Source organism: Perca fluviatilis, chromosome 13 (assembly GCF_010015445.1).
Source record: "Perca fluviatilis chromosome 13, GENO_Pfluv_1.0, whole genome shotgun sequence".
In the NCBI taxonomy this organism is placed as follows: Eukaryota; Metazoa; Chordata; class Actinopteri; order Perciformes; family Percidae; genus Perca; species Perca fluviatilis.
In genome coordinates, this window is record NC_053124.1 from 27,804,041 (window position 1) to 27,823,105 (window position 19,065).

Genomic DNA, 19,065 nt, shown 5'->3' on the forward strand with positions numbered 1-19,065 from the left:
ATCGACGGCGTTTTCTGTCAACGGTCGCCCGTCGGCTATATGTGTCCCGGCCTTTAAAGACACCAAGTGGTAAACAGTTGTACAACATCTAGTGGTTAGAACACTGAGCTTTGGCCTTGGAGTCTGGAGTTTGATTCCCCGGTGAGGTGATCTTCTTTTATTCATTTTGGATTAGATCATTTGCATGCCATTGCGCAAGTCAGGGCCCGCGAACGCGAATTTATTTATTTTTTTGCAGGGTGGTAGGCTCTGGTTGGGTTGGTTAGGTTTAGGCAAGAAGAGTGGGATTGGTTATGGTTAGGCAAAGAATGTCAGATGTAAATGAATACATGAGTAGTATGGATAAATGTGTGTAAATATATGCCAAGGTACTGTAAATGCACAGGGGGGCAAATAGCATACATTGATATTTGATGGGGTATTAATAGAACACATTGCTGTGTGCACCGGCGGGGTACGAATAGCATTCATTTCTAATTGCACCAGGGTACGAATAGCATACACTGCTAATTGTACCCGGGGTGCAAATAGCCTCACCCAATTATTATTAATATTAGATTATAAACAAGATAAGGGGAGACACCCCAGGTGAATAGGACAAAATAATGAAGTAACAGATGTCAACATGAAACTCCCCCACTTAATTACTTACATTGAGACATATATTTTTGTATTACAAGTTTTCTGAAATGTTATGTTTAAATATGCAAATGAGGCATTATTTAATGCTAACTTTTGGTGAATTAAGGAGAAATTTGCAGGTGCAAATAGACAAAGTGTAGTAAAATAGACACCTAAATGTGTATTCTGTATGTTTTTTTCCAATAGTCTGAAAGAAGACATGATATGGAAGCAAAATAACCCAAAAACTCAAAATTGAAAAATTATGGTTTTGCCTGGGGAGTCTCCCCTTAAGACAACCCATTTTTCTTTCTTTTTTCACTGTTATGTAAGCTACGTTGTGTATCTATGAGGATTGTAATAAACTAAACAAAAACAATGAAGTCCTGCATGTCTCCCCCTCCTCTCACACAGGCTGAAATAACATCATTTACTTTCTCTTTCGTTCATAACCTCAGTGGGTCAGTTTCACAGAGATACAAGAGACGTTGACCCTGGTGCTCGAGCTGTTAGGACGGTGTCTGTTTCTCTGGATAAACAAACATACAACAAGTTGTTAATACGTCTATCAAAGGTTCAGAAGCGACAGCTCACAATGAAGACCGATCTTGTTCTGCTCCTCCTGGGACTCATACATGACGCCGCAGCAGGTCATTTAAGACTTTTTTTTCTTCTTTTTAAGTTGGTTGATTGTGAAAGAACAAATGCTGTATGTCTTTAGCCTACTTCTTTTGATAGTCTTTGATAGTTCCAGCAGGACTTCTTTGCAGATTATAAAAATAGCTTAAATAAAAAGACAAAACCCAAACAAACCCATTATCTTTAAGTTCACGTTAGTAAATCCTGTCTCTGCAACTCTCTCTGATTGATCCCTGTACATCTGTTAGGTAGTCACTGATTTTTGGCAATACAGGTCAGGGTATTAAAGGATGCCGATAGCCTTCTGAAAAGGGCAGAAATGTAGGCTATATATCCTCCCAATTTTCATTGGGAGTATTAAGTATTAATTAATATTAAGTATTAATTGAGTATTAAGACTGAAACTGTCTGATCGATCTTAATGTTAAAATGGCAGCATGACTCCCAGACATGAAAATTGTTAACCTTTCGGCGAAATTCGCCGTTTTGAAGCCATGAAATGTGACGTGAGCAACGTGTCTGAAAGTTGTAAGTCTTCTGGTAGCTGTGCCAAGAGAAATCTCAACCATTTCCCAATCTTACAGAGACGGAGAGCGTAGGTATATGTAAGGAGATAACATAGGCACAGACTAATTATTGCTAACTAAAATGATAGTTAACATTAGTAATTAAACATAAACAGCTCATGTAAGTCGAAACTGCCTGCAAGCCTATCCTGTACTATACGGTAATTCCTATACGGTAAGTCACTATGTGACACAATCGTTACCCTATTTTTACAAAAACGTCTGCTACGGAGCCATAACGTGAGGTAGCCTACAAGGTAATGGAGCCTTTTATACATTGTTGTGTTTCTTTAGAACTAAACAATGGACAAATAGTAATAGAGTCTTTAAACGCTTCAGATGTAAAGTTATTCGCTGTCAAGTGACGTCAAAATGAATGGCAGTCAGTGGAATGCTAACGGAAGGTGATCGCTTTGTAGCATCAAAATGGCTCCATAGGAGTTTCGAGTTCTGAAGTGGTGGTAACCATTGACATAATGGACCAATAGACCCCGTTGCTCTGGACGGAGACCAGTGAAGGCTATTAGAAGCACTTTTCCGGTGATCTCTTGCTTTACTGCGCATCCTCCAACTGAGAAAGACAACGTAAATGTGACGTGAGCAACGTGTCTGAAAGTGTGAAGTCTTCTGGTATCTGTGCCAAGAGAAATCTCAATCATTCCCAATCTTACAGAGACGGAGAGCGTAGGTATATGTAAGGAGATAACATAAGCACAGGCTAATTATTGATCACTAACATGCTAGTTAACATTAGTAATTAAACCTAAACAGCTAATGTAAGTCGAAACTGCCTGCGAGCTTTTCCTGTACTATACGGTAATTCCTCTACTGTGTGACACAATCGTTAGCCTATTTTTATAAAAGCGTCTGCTACGGAGCCATAACGTGAGGTACAAGGTAATGGAGCCTTTTATACATTGTCGTGTTTCTTTAGAACTAAACAATGGACAAATACAGTCTTTAAATGCTTCAGATGTAAAGTTATTCGCTGTCAAGTGACATAAAAATAAATGGCGGTCAGTGTAATGCTTACAGGAGGTGATACCACCAGGGACGGACTGACAATCTGTGCGTTCTGGAAAAGTCCAGAACGGCTGTCCAACCGACCGCCGTCGGCAAAAAAAAAGTCTAATAAAGCGATATTAACAGCCAACAGCAGGGACGCAAATACAATCACTTATATACTACGTGTAAAAATAAAACTGAAGAAGAAGAGTCGGCCTAGACATGAGCAAAGACTTTCCGTAGACCGGCTTTGACGTGAGTTAATTTCACATCAGCAATACTGCTAAGTGCCAGGAGCAGGAAATATTATAGGCTGCCTTTATCCCTATCTTAGCGAATTGCATAGTCAGCTCAACATGAGCATGTGCATCATGATTATGAAAATGATCGTGCCATTTAGTGCTGTCAAACTTAACGTGTAAATAATTTCTATTAGGTTAATTTGAAACATTAAACGCGTTAGAAATGAATCGTGGGTTGACCGCAATTTCACTCCGTTGTATATGAGAGATTATTGAGATTGATGAGAGGTATTGAGCTCAGTTTTGCTGCTATAGGATGAAGACTATGGTATTAAATTAAACGGGAAAACATCAGGCATGCATTGGTACCACTCTAAACGTGCTAACTAACAGGGAATGGGGCTAAATAATTCACCAAATGTAACCAAAAGTTTAACCATAAATATCCTAGCTTGCACTTTCTGTCTGTCTTCCATCAGAGTGCAGTTTTTCCTTGTCTTTCATATCTGCGTTTACTATTGTGGAACTGGCAAAGACCCGAGGCCTGTACTACCAAGCAGGATTTGGCATTAACGAGCTAACTTCAGGTTCAACCCAGGATTTTCTGTACTACGAAGGTGGATCAGTTGTTATCGGGTTCAATCGCCGTGGTAAGTCACGCTGAACACCTAACCTGGTCGGGAGCAGGTTAAGTCGGAGATCAGAGATCAACCGGTGTAAAAGCACCGCCTACTGACCAATCACAGGGCTCCAGACTGCGACCAAATGGTCGCATTTTGCGACCAAAATTTGAGAGTGTGCGACTGAATTTTACATCCAGTCGCACACTGTGCGACCAGCAAATTTGCCCCCGTTTTTTACATGTTAAATGTCGAAATTTCGGTACCTGAGCGCGTAAGCGCAAGCTTATCTGTCCTCTCTGAAAATTGACAGAGAGCGATGCTCCGACACAAACACACACACTCGCACACACACGCAGAGGTGCGATCGGCGCAAACTACGTCGTCTGTTTTGTTGAAGTCACAGTGAGTGATGCCGATAAAGTGGTTTCAAGTATGGTTACAGTTTTTAAAAACTTCACACAGACAGCGTTTGCTGCTTTATGATATTAAAAACAGTCACGGTGCTGTTGACGTTACACTTCCTCTGAGACAAGCAGCAGGCACAACAGTGTGCAACTGTGCCCTGGTGCCTGACTGACAGGCTGAGGTTGTAAGGCAACTTTATTTCTACAGCTCCTTTCAGCAACAAGGCAATTCAAAGTGCTTTACATGAAACATTAAAGAGCAATTAAAAACTGTCATGATGAAAATACAACAGGCTAAACAAGTTACAGTGAGTAAGAAATTAATAATTATTCAATTTAATAGGTTGTAGGGATGGGTTTGGGAGGAGAGAGGGAGGGTTTTATTTTTATTTTTGTTTAATTCCTTTAGAGTGTAACAATAAAATAACATAATGTTCTAAGTACATAGGATAAATAGGTTTGGAATTATTTTTACAACTGAAATAATTGTTTTGTAATTACAGAGGGAAAGTACCGAAAAAGTTACCATAATTTCAGGTATTTGTACCAATATTGGTTCAGATAGCCTAAACAATACATGTTTAATTTTAAAGATGAACTGAACTGGAATTTGATTAAAGGTGATATAACAGATGTATTTTATTTCTTCTCGTTGGTACAATGATTAAAATGGCTGAATTTGTTAAAAGGGGTAAAATGGTACATTGAAAGTGTTGTTGTTGTTACATGGGCGCCGCCATGTTGGAATTCCACAACCTGCTACGTCACTGGCATGGTAAGCAGCCATGGAATGTAAACAGTCAGAGGCTAACGGACATGGCTGAGGAAACGGCAACCAACAGGTTTAGGGGGGTTCATACTGTATTACCCCTGGCTGCAGTAATGAATTTTATAGGGCTAAGGCAGCTGGGGTTATGATACATTTCCACAGGCTACCTTTGACAAGGAAGCCAGTCCTAAACTCATAGCTAGCTGCCTTAAAACTGGCTAGCCCTCCGACGGCCCCTGGATTTAGAGTCTGTAGCGACCATTTTTTAGCGACAGACTGTTGAGAGAGCTGTACATTTGATACAACAGGGTCACTGGTGAGGGTTAAGTCCAACAGACTGAAACCTGAGGCCATACCCTCAAAGATCAACTTTTCAGGCTACAGTACAGGGCCGACCGATAGACCAAAGGCAAGTACCAACACCAGCGATGCTATCTGCCGCAGAGACAGGGCGCTGAAACGCTCCCATCAGGCCAGAGAGGACAGAGAGGTATGTTTAGCTGTTATCCAGCATGCTAGCTAGTCTACTAGGCAAAGGGCTGGATGTAACGTTGTTGTCACATACACAAAACACGTACATATTCACTTACACACACAAAAAATAGCGTTCAACAAAAATGAGACTGACACACTTGGCCGTTCATTAAAAAAGTGGGTCACAAAACCAAGCTAGATACCACACGCTCCAACCTAGGGAAAGGGCTAGCAGCTAAACACGTTGGAAACATTTATGTCAAACTCCACAAGCTAGCACTCCGACCATAGACTGTATGAATAAATCCTGACTCCGACGATATCACAGATCAATAATAATGCGTTACTAGCTGCTAACTAAACCACAGCAGGTCTGTAAACAGACTCCAATGTCCCTTTCTACTCACCCTGATGCTAGCTGATGTCCACCGCCTCAGGGCACATCGTTGATGCAGAGGGAGTTCAACTCGCAGAAAAAGCTGCTAGTTCCTTCGTAAGAGGTATCTGTGCAGTATCCATTTGTGTAATATCCATCAACGACCACAAGGAAAACATCTGCCAACTCTACACTAGCCTAACGTAAACGGCAAAACTCGTGAATCCTCCGTGCATCTATGGTCAACCTGGGGTGACTCTCCTACGTGCAGCGAACTTTTTTTTTCTTTTTTCAAACTTTATTTATTTTGGTTTTAACATTTTGCGTGCAGGTAACTTAACAAGCGATCCCATTGGATGAATTCGTCCAATCACAGATGGATTCAGTTGCCGTGTCCATGCTCCGGCAGCGCCCACACACACACCAGTCACTTCCCCCCACACGATCCTGTACTGTAGGTGGAGCCTGAAACCATGGACTGGTCATCCTCCATGTGGTGGTAGTCAGACACTGCAGGCCTGTCCCACACAGGCTCAAATACGTAACCTATGCCATTAAAATTACTCATTTTCATGTCCATGCTCCACTGTAACCTATATACCTTCGCAGGTCCTACCATGCCAGTGACGTCATCGAAATTGTCAGTGTTCTAATACTAACAAACGTAATTTTTGTGTTGCTTAAAAAAAGCTATATTGATTTTTTTTAATTAAAATTTTTAGTGTAATTCATTTTTATTTGTCATAACCAACACATTATCAATGCAGATTATTTCAGTTCATCTTTAAGGTGAATTCATTGTAGTTGTACACCAGAGCTGGCATAGTTTTAAATATTTTGTTTACTGTCATGACAGCAATGGTGCCTTCTACGTTACATCTTCAAAAGTGACACTGAATTTGAAACGGCACATTGTAATTTCTGAATCTATTATCAAAGTATTTATTAGTAATACAGTGGAAATTAGTAGAAATGTGAATATTTGGTTAGCATGTTGATTTACAGTGTGTGCCCCTACATTTTCTGGTTGCGCCCCTAAAACTTTCAGTAGGGGGCCGCTGTACTCCTAGTGAAAAAAGTTAGTCTGGAGCCCTGTATCAATAGGTCGATTGATAACGGCGTCACCATTCTTAGAAGATCAGGCGGAGCTCGGTGCAGAGAGAGAGAGAGAGAGAGAGAGAGAGAGAGAGAGAGAGAGAGAGAGATGCGCTCATAAAAGTTAAAACATTTAGCAAAAACAAACAGGAATGTGGTTCCTACCCCCCTCTCTCTTTACTTAATGTAGACAGCAAAATCCTTGCAAAAATTGTTGCTCGCCGTCTCGAAACAGTTCTCCCAACTATAATCTCACAGGACCAGACGGGTTTCATAAAGAATCGGCAGGCTTCCTTTAATATCCGCCGTCTGTATAACATCATTTACGGTCCCTCTCCAGCCAACCATCCAGAAGTTGTTATATCTTTAGATGCCGAAAAGGCTTTTGATCGGGTGGAGTGGGACTATTTATTCCATATGCTTGAGAAATTCGGATTTGGGCCAAAGTTTTTATCCTGGGTCAAAATTCTATATAGCTCACCGTCAGCGGCGGTACGCACTAATAATAATATATCACTATCTTTTTCACTAACACGAGGGACGAGGCAGGGGTGCCCTTTGTCCCCCCTACTTTTTGCAATTTCAATCGAGCTGCTAGCCATAGCTTTGCGTAACAGTGGAAATGTTAAGGGTATTACAAGGGCGGGGTTGGAACATAAAACCTCATTATATGTGGATGATATGTTACTTTACTTGTCTGATCCTTCCTCATCTCTTTCCGCAGTTCTTAGTCTTCTGAATGAGTTTGGCAAAATTTCGGGTTACAAAGTAAACACTCAGAAAAGTGAGCTGATGCCCATTAATCCAGCGGCAAAGGAATCTCCGTTTCTCCATATGGTGCCGTTCAAAGTGTGCATGGATAAAATAAAATATCTGGGTGTCTGCGTCACGCACAAATTTAAAGACCTTTTCCCAGCAAAATGTTTTTATATTTTTTATTTGCTCTCACGATCGCTTCCCACTGCCAGGGTTGCAACTGAAAATATAGGCTAAAGCAACGGCAGTTTATGGAAAGCACAAGAGTAATTATGGTCAGATCTTGGTCCTGACTGATGAGGAAGTGATATTAATAAGCGTTGTGATTTAAACATCTACAGCGTCGGCTATTTTTTTTTTGCGAGCTTTCCTTCCTGTTTTAGGAAGCAGCGACTGTATCGCGTTTTCCCTGTAAAACCGTGTCTGTGTTCTTCATATTTATGTAGAATTATAGTTTGCTCTTCTTGTTTAAAATATGCTGCTCTGGTAGATGTTTGCGATTGGTCGTGCACAAACACCGCCTCTTTTATGTGAACGCGCGCGCCGCTGGATTGGGAAACCCTGTTGACTGAACTAGTTGATAACCAGCGTCGTAGTAGGCTACAGGTTATGCAGGACCGCGGTTACTAGGTTAGGTGAAGCTGGATTACTGAAAGAGATCCAGGCCATGTTGATCTTGCTTCGTAGTACAGGCCTCTGGTGGTTGTTTGTGAAAGCTGCAGACAACATTGATAGGGCCTAGTCATTTTCATCATTTCACAGCCTTAATATCAGTTTAATATGACATTGAGAAAATATTAAATAGGTTATTCAATGCTAATAATTTAACACAAAGCAACACGTTGTATACATTTATATTTTAATAGTTATAGTATATAAATATAACACTCTCAGTGTAGTTTTGGTCTAGGCCTACATAATATCGAATCCCCATGTTCAGGTACAGCAAGTAGCCTACTTTATCTCTGAAAGTGTTGTCAGTAATACTGCACTGTTTACTGTGTAATTTGGGGTTTCTGTAGCCGGTGACATTTAATTATTTGTATTTGAATTTCAATGCAGATGTAATGGCATTGTACATTTTTTGTTTTCATTTGAAGGCTGAGGCTTCATTAATAAACACAACCCCAGTTATCATCATTGGGTTTGAGATGTTACTTGCTGTGAATACCTTGTCTGATAGGCTACAGTATTGTGGCATAGTATCAGGACATCCTGACTAGTGTCTGTCGCGCACGGCTACGGGGCGAATGGCCAGATGATGGGCCTATTTGAGAGAAAGTCCAGGGCTGTTTTTTAGCCCAAGTCCGTCCCTGGGCGATACCTTTGTAGCAACAAAATGGCGCCATCGGAGGTTGGAGTTGGAGGCAAAGTTTATCAAACTTGGAGCATGTAGATACAGCTTTAGTTGAGAAAGGAGTTAAAACAAATGGCGCTGGGCATGAATAGAGGACAAGAGGAAAAGGGTGGAGACGGGAAGCCGTTTGGCACTTGGTGCCTCAAATTGAGGGAGCCTGGTGCTGCTTCTGCAGCGCATGTTCAAGGAAGACATTGGACGGCAGCAGCGGTAAGAAAGTGCTTGCTAGTCATTAGATAGATGCTGGTCACAAAGCTTCGTTCCGTGCACTCTGTCATACGAGTACGTTACCGGCAATGGCCGCTACCGTTGCGACTGCGACTGTGCCTTTACTGACCGACCGTGATACAAACAATACGTGTACGTGCAAGTTCATAGCGGAACATGATTTTTCATCAACGATGGCCACTGTGTAAAAGCTATCTGAAGCCCAAACTGCCTTGACAAAGCTGTTTGTTTGGAATTAGCATGGCAGGTATTTACGTCCCAGAGTCTAGACGTCTAGCTATGAAAAAATAAACAATGCAACGTTTTTAATAAATGTAAATAAAGCAGCTAATATCAACATGGACAAAATCATGTACTAATTCGCTTTTTTGATGATGACCTGGTCAAAGTAGTAAAGTTTAGTTTTCACAATGATTCATTGTAGGATTATGATATTATTGCAATATGTAAATCCACATTGACTTTATTTAACATATGGTTGGAAGGAGTAAAAATGGATCCAAAACTTTTTAGTCTTTAAAAATTATGACTTTTATTATTGTGTAATGTCAGAAGGACTTTAACTGTTTTGCCAGTCAAATTAACTTTAATGAATGCATACTGAAATATTACACTGTTGGTTGGCAAAAAATGCATCTCAAAATGCATCAGATTTATGCTTTAAAATATGGAATATTTAAAAATTTCTTCCGGGGGAGCATGCCCCCGGACCCCCCTAGAGGGGAAATATCCTTCTCACCTTTTTCACCCCTCACCTGTTTTCATGTCCGCAGAACAGCAGTCCGACACACTAACAAAATAACAAGTTAAAACAAAGAGTTTCATTTCATTTTATTAACTTATTCATGAGCGTTTTATATTAAAAGTGAGTTGGCATTAATTTATGAATTAATCATGATTGTAGATGTTTGAAATCTTGAGATATGCAATGGCTTACGCTTATAACTAACATTGTTCCAAGCAGCTAATCCCATTTGCAATGTCCATTGCAACCCAGCAACACAGTCCAATAAATCCACTTTGGAAACGTTGTTGAAATAAAAATAAAAATTAATTCAGTGTTATTAATCATGATGTTTTTTTGAGAAATTATTATACATATTTTGACGTCACTATTTGATCTCCACACCTGTACAGGCTAAATAAATAAATAACCAATATGTAGAGAATCATTTGACATAATGTGAGCACAGAAAAACAGGGAAGGATAGAATAGATAGAATAGCTATTTGTACATTAGATTGTTACACTGATTGTTTTGCTCACTATAAAATAAAAATTGCATCTCATAAAAACTAAATATTTGAAGCCATTCATCAGATAATTCAAGAGTTTGACTCCATAAACTGAAACATGAATATAGTTTACTGAGCTTGAAGATAAATCCTCCATCCATATGATTAGCTGATATCATCTTATAGCAGATATATATTGGTATCAGTGGATATGTTGGCTGATAACAGGAAACAGTAAACTAGGTCTGAGCTCATTTAGAAACGAGTCATCATTACATAGTTTGTCCACCAGAGAGCACAAGTTGATCTTTAAACTGGGAAATGTTCTGATCAGTGTGGATCTGGGTCAGACTCATTATTTATGTCATGTGCCCATTTATTTGAAAGCAGATCGACTGTTATATCAGATTTTAAAACCAAACTAAAAGTATTGATATCAGTATCAGCCTCAAAGATCCAGCATCACAGAGCTCTACTGTTGTTTAAATATTTGATCTATTCATTTATTGATTCTGGGACAGATTTGTAAGAGATGTTTAGGTGACTAGTGGAGAATTGTAAAGTGCAGCTCCAGCCAGAAATGTGATCTGTGTGTTGATTGAGAGAGCAGAGGACAGTGGAGGATTCTGAAACAGACCATCCAAAACTCCCAGACACCTGCAGAAAGTTGACTCCGTTGATCCTGAAAATAATGTAGAATAAAGTCTGAGAGTCAGGACTGAGAGAGAACAAACATCAGCTGATGGTGGAGGAAACGCTGGAGATGAATCCTGTCTAGAACTGATACTAATATAAACTGAACACAATGACTACATGAGGAATAGAAAGATCTATTACTTTCTACAAAGAGAACTTTCTCAAATATCAAGTTGTGTCCGTTCACATTTTTATGAGATCATCTTCAAATTCAGAAGATTTTGACACATAATTGATTATCAGAGACAGAGTTAAATGTAATCATAATTCTAAAGTTAATAAGTAAACAAAGATTTAAATAAGAAACTGAGTCAGATATTTATTTCTGGTTGCTATTCCTACATCTAAAATTCCCAAACCCTCTGACAACAACAACATCCAAAATGTATAATCCATTCTTACTGGAATATGAAAAATTAAAGCAGTAAGAAAAGAGCAAAGAAACCCATTTATGAACAGTATAAAGAGAAGTGCTGCAAGTTTTATCTTCAAAAACCTCTCTCCTTAATAATCCCCTGCAGTGGGCCTCATGTGGACTTATTTATAAACGTGCAATAACAGTATATTTTTCTTTTTTATATGCCTTCATTCAATAAGTGCAATAATAATATTAATGCTGCTTTCAAACTCCTTTTTTAATTTTGTTGAATGACAATAAAAAGCGATCTATCTATCTAAAAGCTATTTAGTTCAAACTTGTTTTCAAAACCTCAGAAGAAGGAACAGAAGTCGTCATTGGTCACAATTTATAGAATCAAATAGAGACCATAAGAGACTTTATATCATCAAATAGAAAATGTTTTTAATGTGTTGAATATAGAAAATAAGATCAGAATCCCATGCAGCGTTTGTATTGTGCTCCAAGGTTTGTGATGTCAGATGATGAGGAGTGTAAACTACTAAAGATGCTTCCTGATGAAGAAATGACTCTACTAACTGGAAACTAAACTAGTTTCACTTCACACTGACATGTTTTTACAAACTGCTTTCTACCAATGAAAGGCAGGAACTCAACTGAAGGACCTAAATATGGGACTTAGTCCAAGTTAGATTTCTGAATGAAAATCATTTTCAAGACCAAATCATCAGAAATATTAAAGTGAAGAGTTTCTGAAGTAAATGTATTTGTGTATTTATTGACTTCACCACAGAGATTATTAGGATGTATTTAATGTAATCTTCTTCTTTTGGATTCTGTGTGCAGGAAAATAAGATAGTCGAGTGATTTCTAGAAGTGTGTAGAGACGTAACGATGCAGCGTCAATCTGTTAAAGATCATAGAACTGGCTCAAGATTACAGCTCGTTGAGATTCTTCTCTAAATGTCCTAAAGGTCCTCATCTACTTTACATTTCACTTCTTGGACTTCACACGTTACTACGTGGTTTTACTTTATTTATGTGAAGAGATTTTATTTTTATTTGAAGATTTATTCTAGTTATTTAGAGATGGGATTTGTTTTAAAAATCTAATTATTACATTGTTTATTTTTGTATTTCATTTATCATTTTTATTTATATTTTTGTTATTTGAGATGAAATACAATTTCAGTTATATTTTTGATAAGAGGACACATCTGTTGTTTAGTAGTTTATATAAAGGAATATTTCCCAGTCATTTATCTGCAGCTCGTTCTGTTAACACATCGGGAGATAATCGTCTCCTGAACTTAAAATGGTGAATCAGATCGTGAGTTTAGTGCATCGTTACATCCCTAGTTCTATAAAAACTGACATTATTACATTCATATTTTCTTACAGTGACTCACTCTCTGAAGTATTTCTACACCGGGTCTTCTGGAGTCCCAAACTTCCCAGAGTTTGTGATTGGTGGATTGGTTGATGACGTTGAGATGTTTCACTATGACAGCAACACTAAGAGAACAGAACCCAAACAGGACTGGATGAGCAGAGTCACAGAAGGCAAAGCTGACTACTGGGAGTATCAGACTGAGCTGTTGGTGGATGAACAGCAGACCTTCAAAGTCAGTATTGAAAATATTAAGCAGCGCTTCAACCAAACTGGAGGTTTGTTTATGTTTCACTTTCTACTGATAAAATATTGTTTATATTTTCATCCTTCTATTTTAGTAAACATATGTTAACACACACACACGCGTTTCCCAGCATGCACTGGGTCCACCTGCGTCCGCCTGGCTCTTGCAGTTGGTGAAAAGCAACTGCGCTACCTGCGTCTCAGAACTGCGGCCGCCTTGGTCTCGTGAGATTATCGTTGCGTGACGTCAGAGCAAGTCGGGATCAAGTGTCAGTACCCGTGTCAGTACCCGATCCGTTCCACCTGCACAATCCGTTCTGCGCATGTGCAAGATGACACGTATGCCATGACGTAGGCGCAGATGATAATAGGCTCGTTCGAGATGAGCCAGATCTGCGCAGAATCGATCACCGGCGATCGCCGCCCAATGCATGCCGGTTAGATTTGTGTCCGACTTGATCCCGACTTGCTCTGACGTCATGCACACGTGGGCAACGATAACCTCACGAGACCAAGGCAGCCGCAGTTCTGAGACGCAGGTAGCGCAGCGTGCTTTTCACCAACTGCAAGAGCCAGGCGGACGCAGGTGGACCCAGTGCATGCTGGGAAACGCCGGCCTCTCAGCTGATCGAACAGCTGATTGGTTCAGAATCGACTCAACATGATGACGTTTTATATAAACTTTTTATTGATTTGTAATCGGAGGGATTTTAACTGCTATTTGTCTGAATTAAAGGCTTATTATGTACAGAACACATGTAGTGAGGCTGATAGTTACGTTTAGAAGTCAGAGAGACTAAATCTGTTCAGATTGCGGATCATCTACAGTCTGTTGGTAATTAAAATCAGCAACAGATCGCATGTAGAGCATTCTGACAGCTACTCTGTCATAATAAAAACAACTGGAGACTGTGTAGCAGCTGATATATGGGTCTGATAACATTTTATTAAATCGGAATCGGACCCGAACGGACCACAGTGTTTGTGTCACTTCCTGTTAAGTCTGAAGGCTGCTGGAGTCAGCTGGAAAACTGTCCGACTTGAGAGCGGACTTTTGTCACCGCCCCCCGCTGCTGCCGCCTGCTCTCGTCTACTTTACAGGCAAGGCGCAGTTCATCTCGAACGAGCCTAATGCTGCGTTCATTCCACCACCACCTTGGAATAACGGCACCGCTTCCACCTGCACGATCCGTTCTGCGCATGCGCAAGATGTTCACACGCTAGCCTCCAGCTAACGTTAGTTAGCTAATAGCTAATTCGGCGGACCGCTAGGTGATTATAGCGGTAGCTAACGGTTAATTCGGCGGACCGCTAGGTGATTATAGCGGTCGCCGTTAGCCTCCCCGGAAGCTAACGTTAGTTTAGCTAACGGTTAATTCGGGCGGACCGCTAGGTGATTATAGCGGGTCGCCGTTAGCCTCCACCGGAAGCTAACGTTAGTTTAGCTAACGGTTAATTTGGCTAACCGCTAGCTGATTGCAGCGGTCTGCCGTTAGCCTCCACAGTTAAGCTAACGTTAGTTTAGCTAACAGCTAATTCGGCTAACCGCTAGTTGAGACAGCATGTAAACTTTAAAAGACCCTCAAAATAAAACTTGAAAATAAACGTTAACATATATAACAGCTGTTACGTCAGTTCTACTTTACTTGTGCTCATTTAAAATACAATCACTCAATACTTGTCTTTATTGTTATTACTGTAATGTCTGAAGAAACAACGTAACCAGTGGAGCGGTGCCTGTTATTTCGAGGTGGCATGAACGCAGCATTATCATCTGCGCCTACGTCATGGCATACATATCATCTTGCACATGCGCAGAACGGATTGTGCAGGTGGAACGGATCGGGTACTGACACCAAGTCGCACACAAATCTAACCGGCATGCATTGGGCGCCGATCGCCGGTGATCGATTCTGCGCAGATCTGGCTCATCTCGAACGAGCCTATTGACAGGCAGATAGACCCCGCCCCCTGTGGCCCTGATTGGAGAAAATCGACCGGGAGCGGTGGAATTTTGCCAATGGCACTACAGGCTGTAGGAGGTGTCAGAGGAGCTGTTTTTATTTTTATTTTACATAATTCATGTAGTTCTACTGGAACATAGGGTCAGTTTCAGCAAATATGACAGAAAGTTAGGGGTCCTTGGCTTAAAAAATGTTGAAGACCCCTGCTTTAAACACCAAATATTTAGCAGAACTACAGATCAGATTACATTGAATGGACCACAGTGTGTCTGGGTCTAATAAACTATTAGTCAAATAAATTAATTGACAATTGTTTTTATAAACAATCATTTAAGTCTTTTATTAAGCAGAGATATAATGCAAATATGAGAATAGTTTAATATTGTAAATGAAGTAAATGGTTGGTTGATGAATAAATGAAAGAATGAATAATGAAAAGAATGATTAGTTTAAACCCTAAATATGGAGCAGAACTCCAGATTAGATGAACTTTACTCCACCACAGTGGGTCTGGGCTCAACCATTTGGAGAAAAAATCTAATTGCAATTTTCCTGTCAGATATTATTATGACGATTACGATTTGTTTTTAAGATAAATAAAGTAATAAAAGATAAATGAAAAATCTGAAAATAGGACATTCCTGTAAAGAATCATCAGCATTTATCTTCTAAAAAAGATGAATTTAATAATAAAAAGAGTAATAAAACATGTATTAGACCAAACATGTGATTCATCTCTCTCTTCACCATTAGCTGATCTATGTGAACACCATGAATGGTTCAGCCCTGGTCTGGACCAGAATAAACAGAGAAAGGGATCAAACTATTAGTCAATAATCTACTAGTTGATTACAGGAAATTAATTGACAAAAACTTTGATAATTATTTAAGTCTTTTATTAAGCAGAAATGCTATGCAAGTATGAGAATGTTGCTGCTTTTTGTTTTGGTTAATTGATTAATAAAAAAAATAATTGATAATGACTCTCTCTCTCTCTCTCTCTCTCTCTCTCTCTCTCTCTCTCTCTCTCTCAGGTGTCCACATTTACCAGTGGATGTACAGCTGTGAGTGGGATGATGAGACTGGAGAAGTCAATGGTTTTATGCAGTATGGTTATGATGGAGAAGACTTTATAGCATTTGACCTGAAGACAGAGTCATGGATCGCTCCAAAACCACAGGCTGTCATCACCAAACACAATTGGGACAATAACAAAGCTGAGATAGCTCAGTATAAACACTACCTGACCCAGGATTGTCCTGAGTGGGTGAAGAAGTATGTGGACTATGGGAGGAGCTCTCTGCTGAGAACAGGTAGAATCACATGACCTGATGGAGTTTAATGGACCCAACAATGTTAACATTTCTTCTTCTCTCTTCATCTCTACACAAACGGTCCGGTACGGTTCTGGTGGTGATTAACGCAGATATGTGCTGTTAAGCGCTCTGATTACTCCACATTTTCATTGTGATATTTTGTGATTACATTCTGAATCTGCAATGTTAGTAGTAGGGTATACAGGGGAGTTGCATTTGAAGTGGTTTGAGGTCCTTCTGTAAGTAATTTTGGGGTAGGCTAGAATTTGATTTTGATGAATTCTACAAGAAGCAATACCACAGGCCAAGTAATCGCCCGTTCCAAACAGGCACATTTTCAACGGGCACTGAACTAGTTACTATGAATATTAAACAACAGAGACCCACTGCGTCACAGTTTACACACATTTTCTCTTTCTCTCATGTCCTCACTTCTCTTCATCTCTCTGCCTCCCTCTCCTCTTTGCATTTATCACCACTCTTTTCCTCACCTTTTTCTCTCTTTCTTTCGGTTTGTCTCTCTGTCTCTTTCTGTCTTTCTCATTTAAAATACATTACATCAAACAGGAATGATAATATTAATCTCCAGTAAATAATAATAAAGTCTTTGTCTTCACTGTGCAGATCTTCCCTCAGTGTCTCTCCTCCAGAAGTCTCCCTCCTCTCCAGTCAGCTGCCACGCTACAGGTTTCTACCCTGACAGAGCCATGATGTTCTGGAGGAAAGATGGAGAGGAGCTTCATGAGGGACGTAACCCTGAGAGATCCTCCCCAACCACGGATGGATCCTTCCAGATGAGTGTTGACCTGGACCTTTCATCAGTCCCAGCTGAAGACTGGAGGAGGTACGACTGTGTGTTTCATCTCTCTGGTGTGGAGGACGACATCATCACCAAACTGGACAAAGCAGAGATCAGGACCAACAGAGGTGAGACTGGAATCAGACGTGAGGAAGGAAACACACATTTAGTTTACTCTAACAGTCCTGTAGTTCATGTATTTGTATGTGTTGGAAGTTTTGTTTCCTTAAATGGTTTTGTTGTCAGTTTCATCTAGTTTTTTATATATATAACTTTAAGGTTTAAATCAATAAACAAGGCAAATATTTTAATCTTAACCTTTAATGTAAAGTAAAAGTTTGAAAAAGTCAGAAAAAGAGATTAAAATGTTGAAGAAAGTGACCAAAACAATCGAAAGAAAACACTAAAATGTCAAATACAAAACTTTTGAAAAAAGTGACTGAAACATTGAGATAGGGACAACAAAAGTGTTTTTTTCATGGTTGACGGGAAGACAACACAAGGGTTAAATCAACAACAGCAGCAGGACAAACCACATAACAGTGTCTGTGGTCTGGTTGATAAATGGATGTTCTTCCCTTCTAACTTTCTATTTGTGTTGTTTTCTGCTCCACAGAGAAACCCGTTGACATGATCATCCCCATGGTTGCTGCAGGGGTTGTTCTCGCTCTCGTCCTCATCGCTGTGAGCGGAGTCGTCATTTATAAAAAGAAGAATGGTGAGGAACCAGGGTTAATAGAAACATTGTCTCTCTCTTTTTTCTCTCAGTATTTTGATTTCAGACTTTGAGTTGTTGTTTTTATCCAGATTGCAAAAATTAGATAAATGTTACTTCCCAGAGACACACCTAAATCTGTTTTCCCGGACTGTATGAGTGCGAACATGCCATGAGAGGGATGAGTGAGCTTATAATTTTAAAGTCCTCTGTCATGCACGGATTTATGTATTGACCAGTGGACGAGTGAAGCATAATTTTATAAAGGAATCTTGAATCAGTAGGCGCTGTAAGACTCAGACCCAGTTTGGTGATAATATGACGACAGCATGATGATGTCACTGAGATATGATAGGAAAATAAATAATCTAAAACAAATGATGGAAAGGACTTGTATCTGAGTATGAGTGAGTAGAAGAGGGCTCATCACTGGAAAGAAGGTGAAAAAGTCATTTTTAACTGTAATAACATTTATAATTTCTTTTTCTTTTTATTTCAGAAAAACGCCCTGTAAGTACAACTTGTTTTTCCTGTATTTTCTCTGACTTTACATCACTCTGTAGATTTAAAATGTTTTCTGGATTTTGTGCTGAAGAACTGTTTCCTACAGTGTTAGCTGTTTGTAAAACAGAGAGTCAGTTCAGAGCAGGATGTGGGCTAACAATGTGTTTCTGACCTTACAGATATGGACAACCGTGAGCTATCAGACAAACTAAGTCCAAATACCTAACTCCTAAACCCATCACCCTGCACACAGTGAGTAGTTTCATACAGGACATGAACTATTATCAGCTGTTGTTAAACAGAGCTGCCTTAAACTCTGTGAAACCTTCTGGGATTGGTTCTCTATCCACTGGGAAACCTCTGGGACACATTGGAGCTGTAAAGAACTTCTCTGACTTTCTGTTGATTCTCCACAACAAAGGTCAAACTGTTTAATAAGAAGAGAAGTGAGATTATTAAGAGAAAGGCACAGATGCATTCAGAACCCTTCACGTCAGCAGATAAAGTGTAATATTAAAAACTTAAATATAAACCTTTAGTGTGAGACCAATTTATTAAAATGGTGTCAAACCAAATTAAAATAAAAAAATGTATTTCGAAAGCATATAAATACTTACAAAATGCTAACACTTACATGAATAATGGATATATTGGGTCTAAATGATACTGTAAATATGTGGCTCTGGG

General features: G+C 39.6%; 1 protein-coding gene and 1 long non-coding RNA gene across 2 annotated transcripts in view; one reads left to right on the forward strand and one right to left on the reverse strand.

Moving 5' to 3' along the window:
- Nucleotides 1–19,065, forward strand: part of LOC120571264 (major histocompatibility complex class I-related gene protein-like) — a 60,770-nt gene that overhangs the window by 24,229 nt on the left and 17,476 nt on the right. Inside the window, exons 5-10 of the mRNA XM_039820121.1 lie at nt 12,846–13,112; nt 16,079–16,357; nt 16,985–17,287; nt 17,776–17,877; nt 18,374–18,384; nt 18,558–18,630. Coding sequence (XP_039676055.1) covers nt 12,846–13,112; nt 16,079–16,357; nt 16,985–17,287; nt 17,776–17,877; nt 18,374–18,384; nt 18,558–18,590 — 995 coding nt within the window. The 3' untranslated portion in view covers nt 18,591–18,630. The remainder of the gene's footprint in view (nt 1–12,845; nt 13,113–16,078; nt 16,358–16,984; nt 17,288–17,775; nt 17,878–18,373; nt 18,385–18,557; nt 18,631–19,065) is intronic.
- LOC120571271 lies at nt 9,972–12,946 on the reverse strand. Its single transcript, XR_005641210.1, has 2 exons — nt 12,854–12,946; nt 9,972–11,072 (listed from the first exon to the last, which is right to left on the reverse strand). It is a non-coding gene; the product is annotated as an uncharacterized LOC120571271 (long non-coding RNA).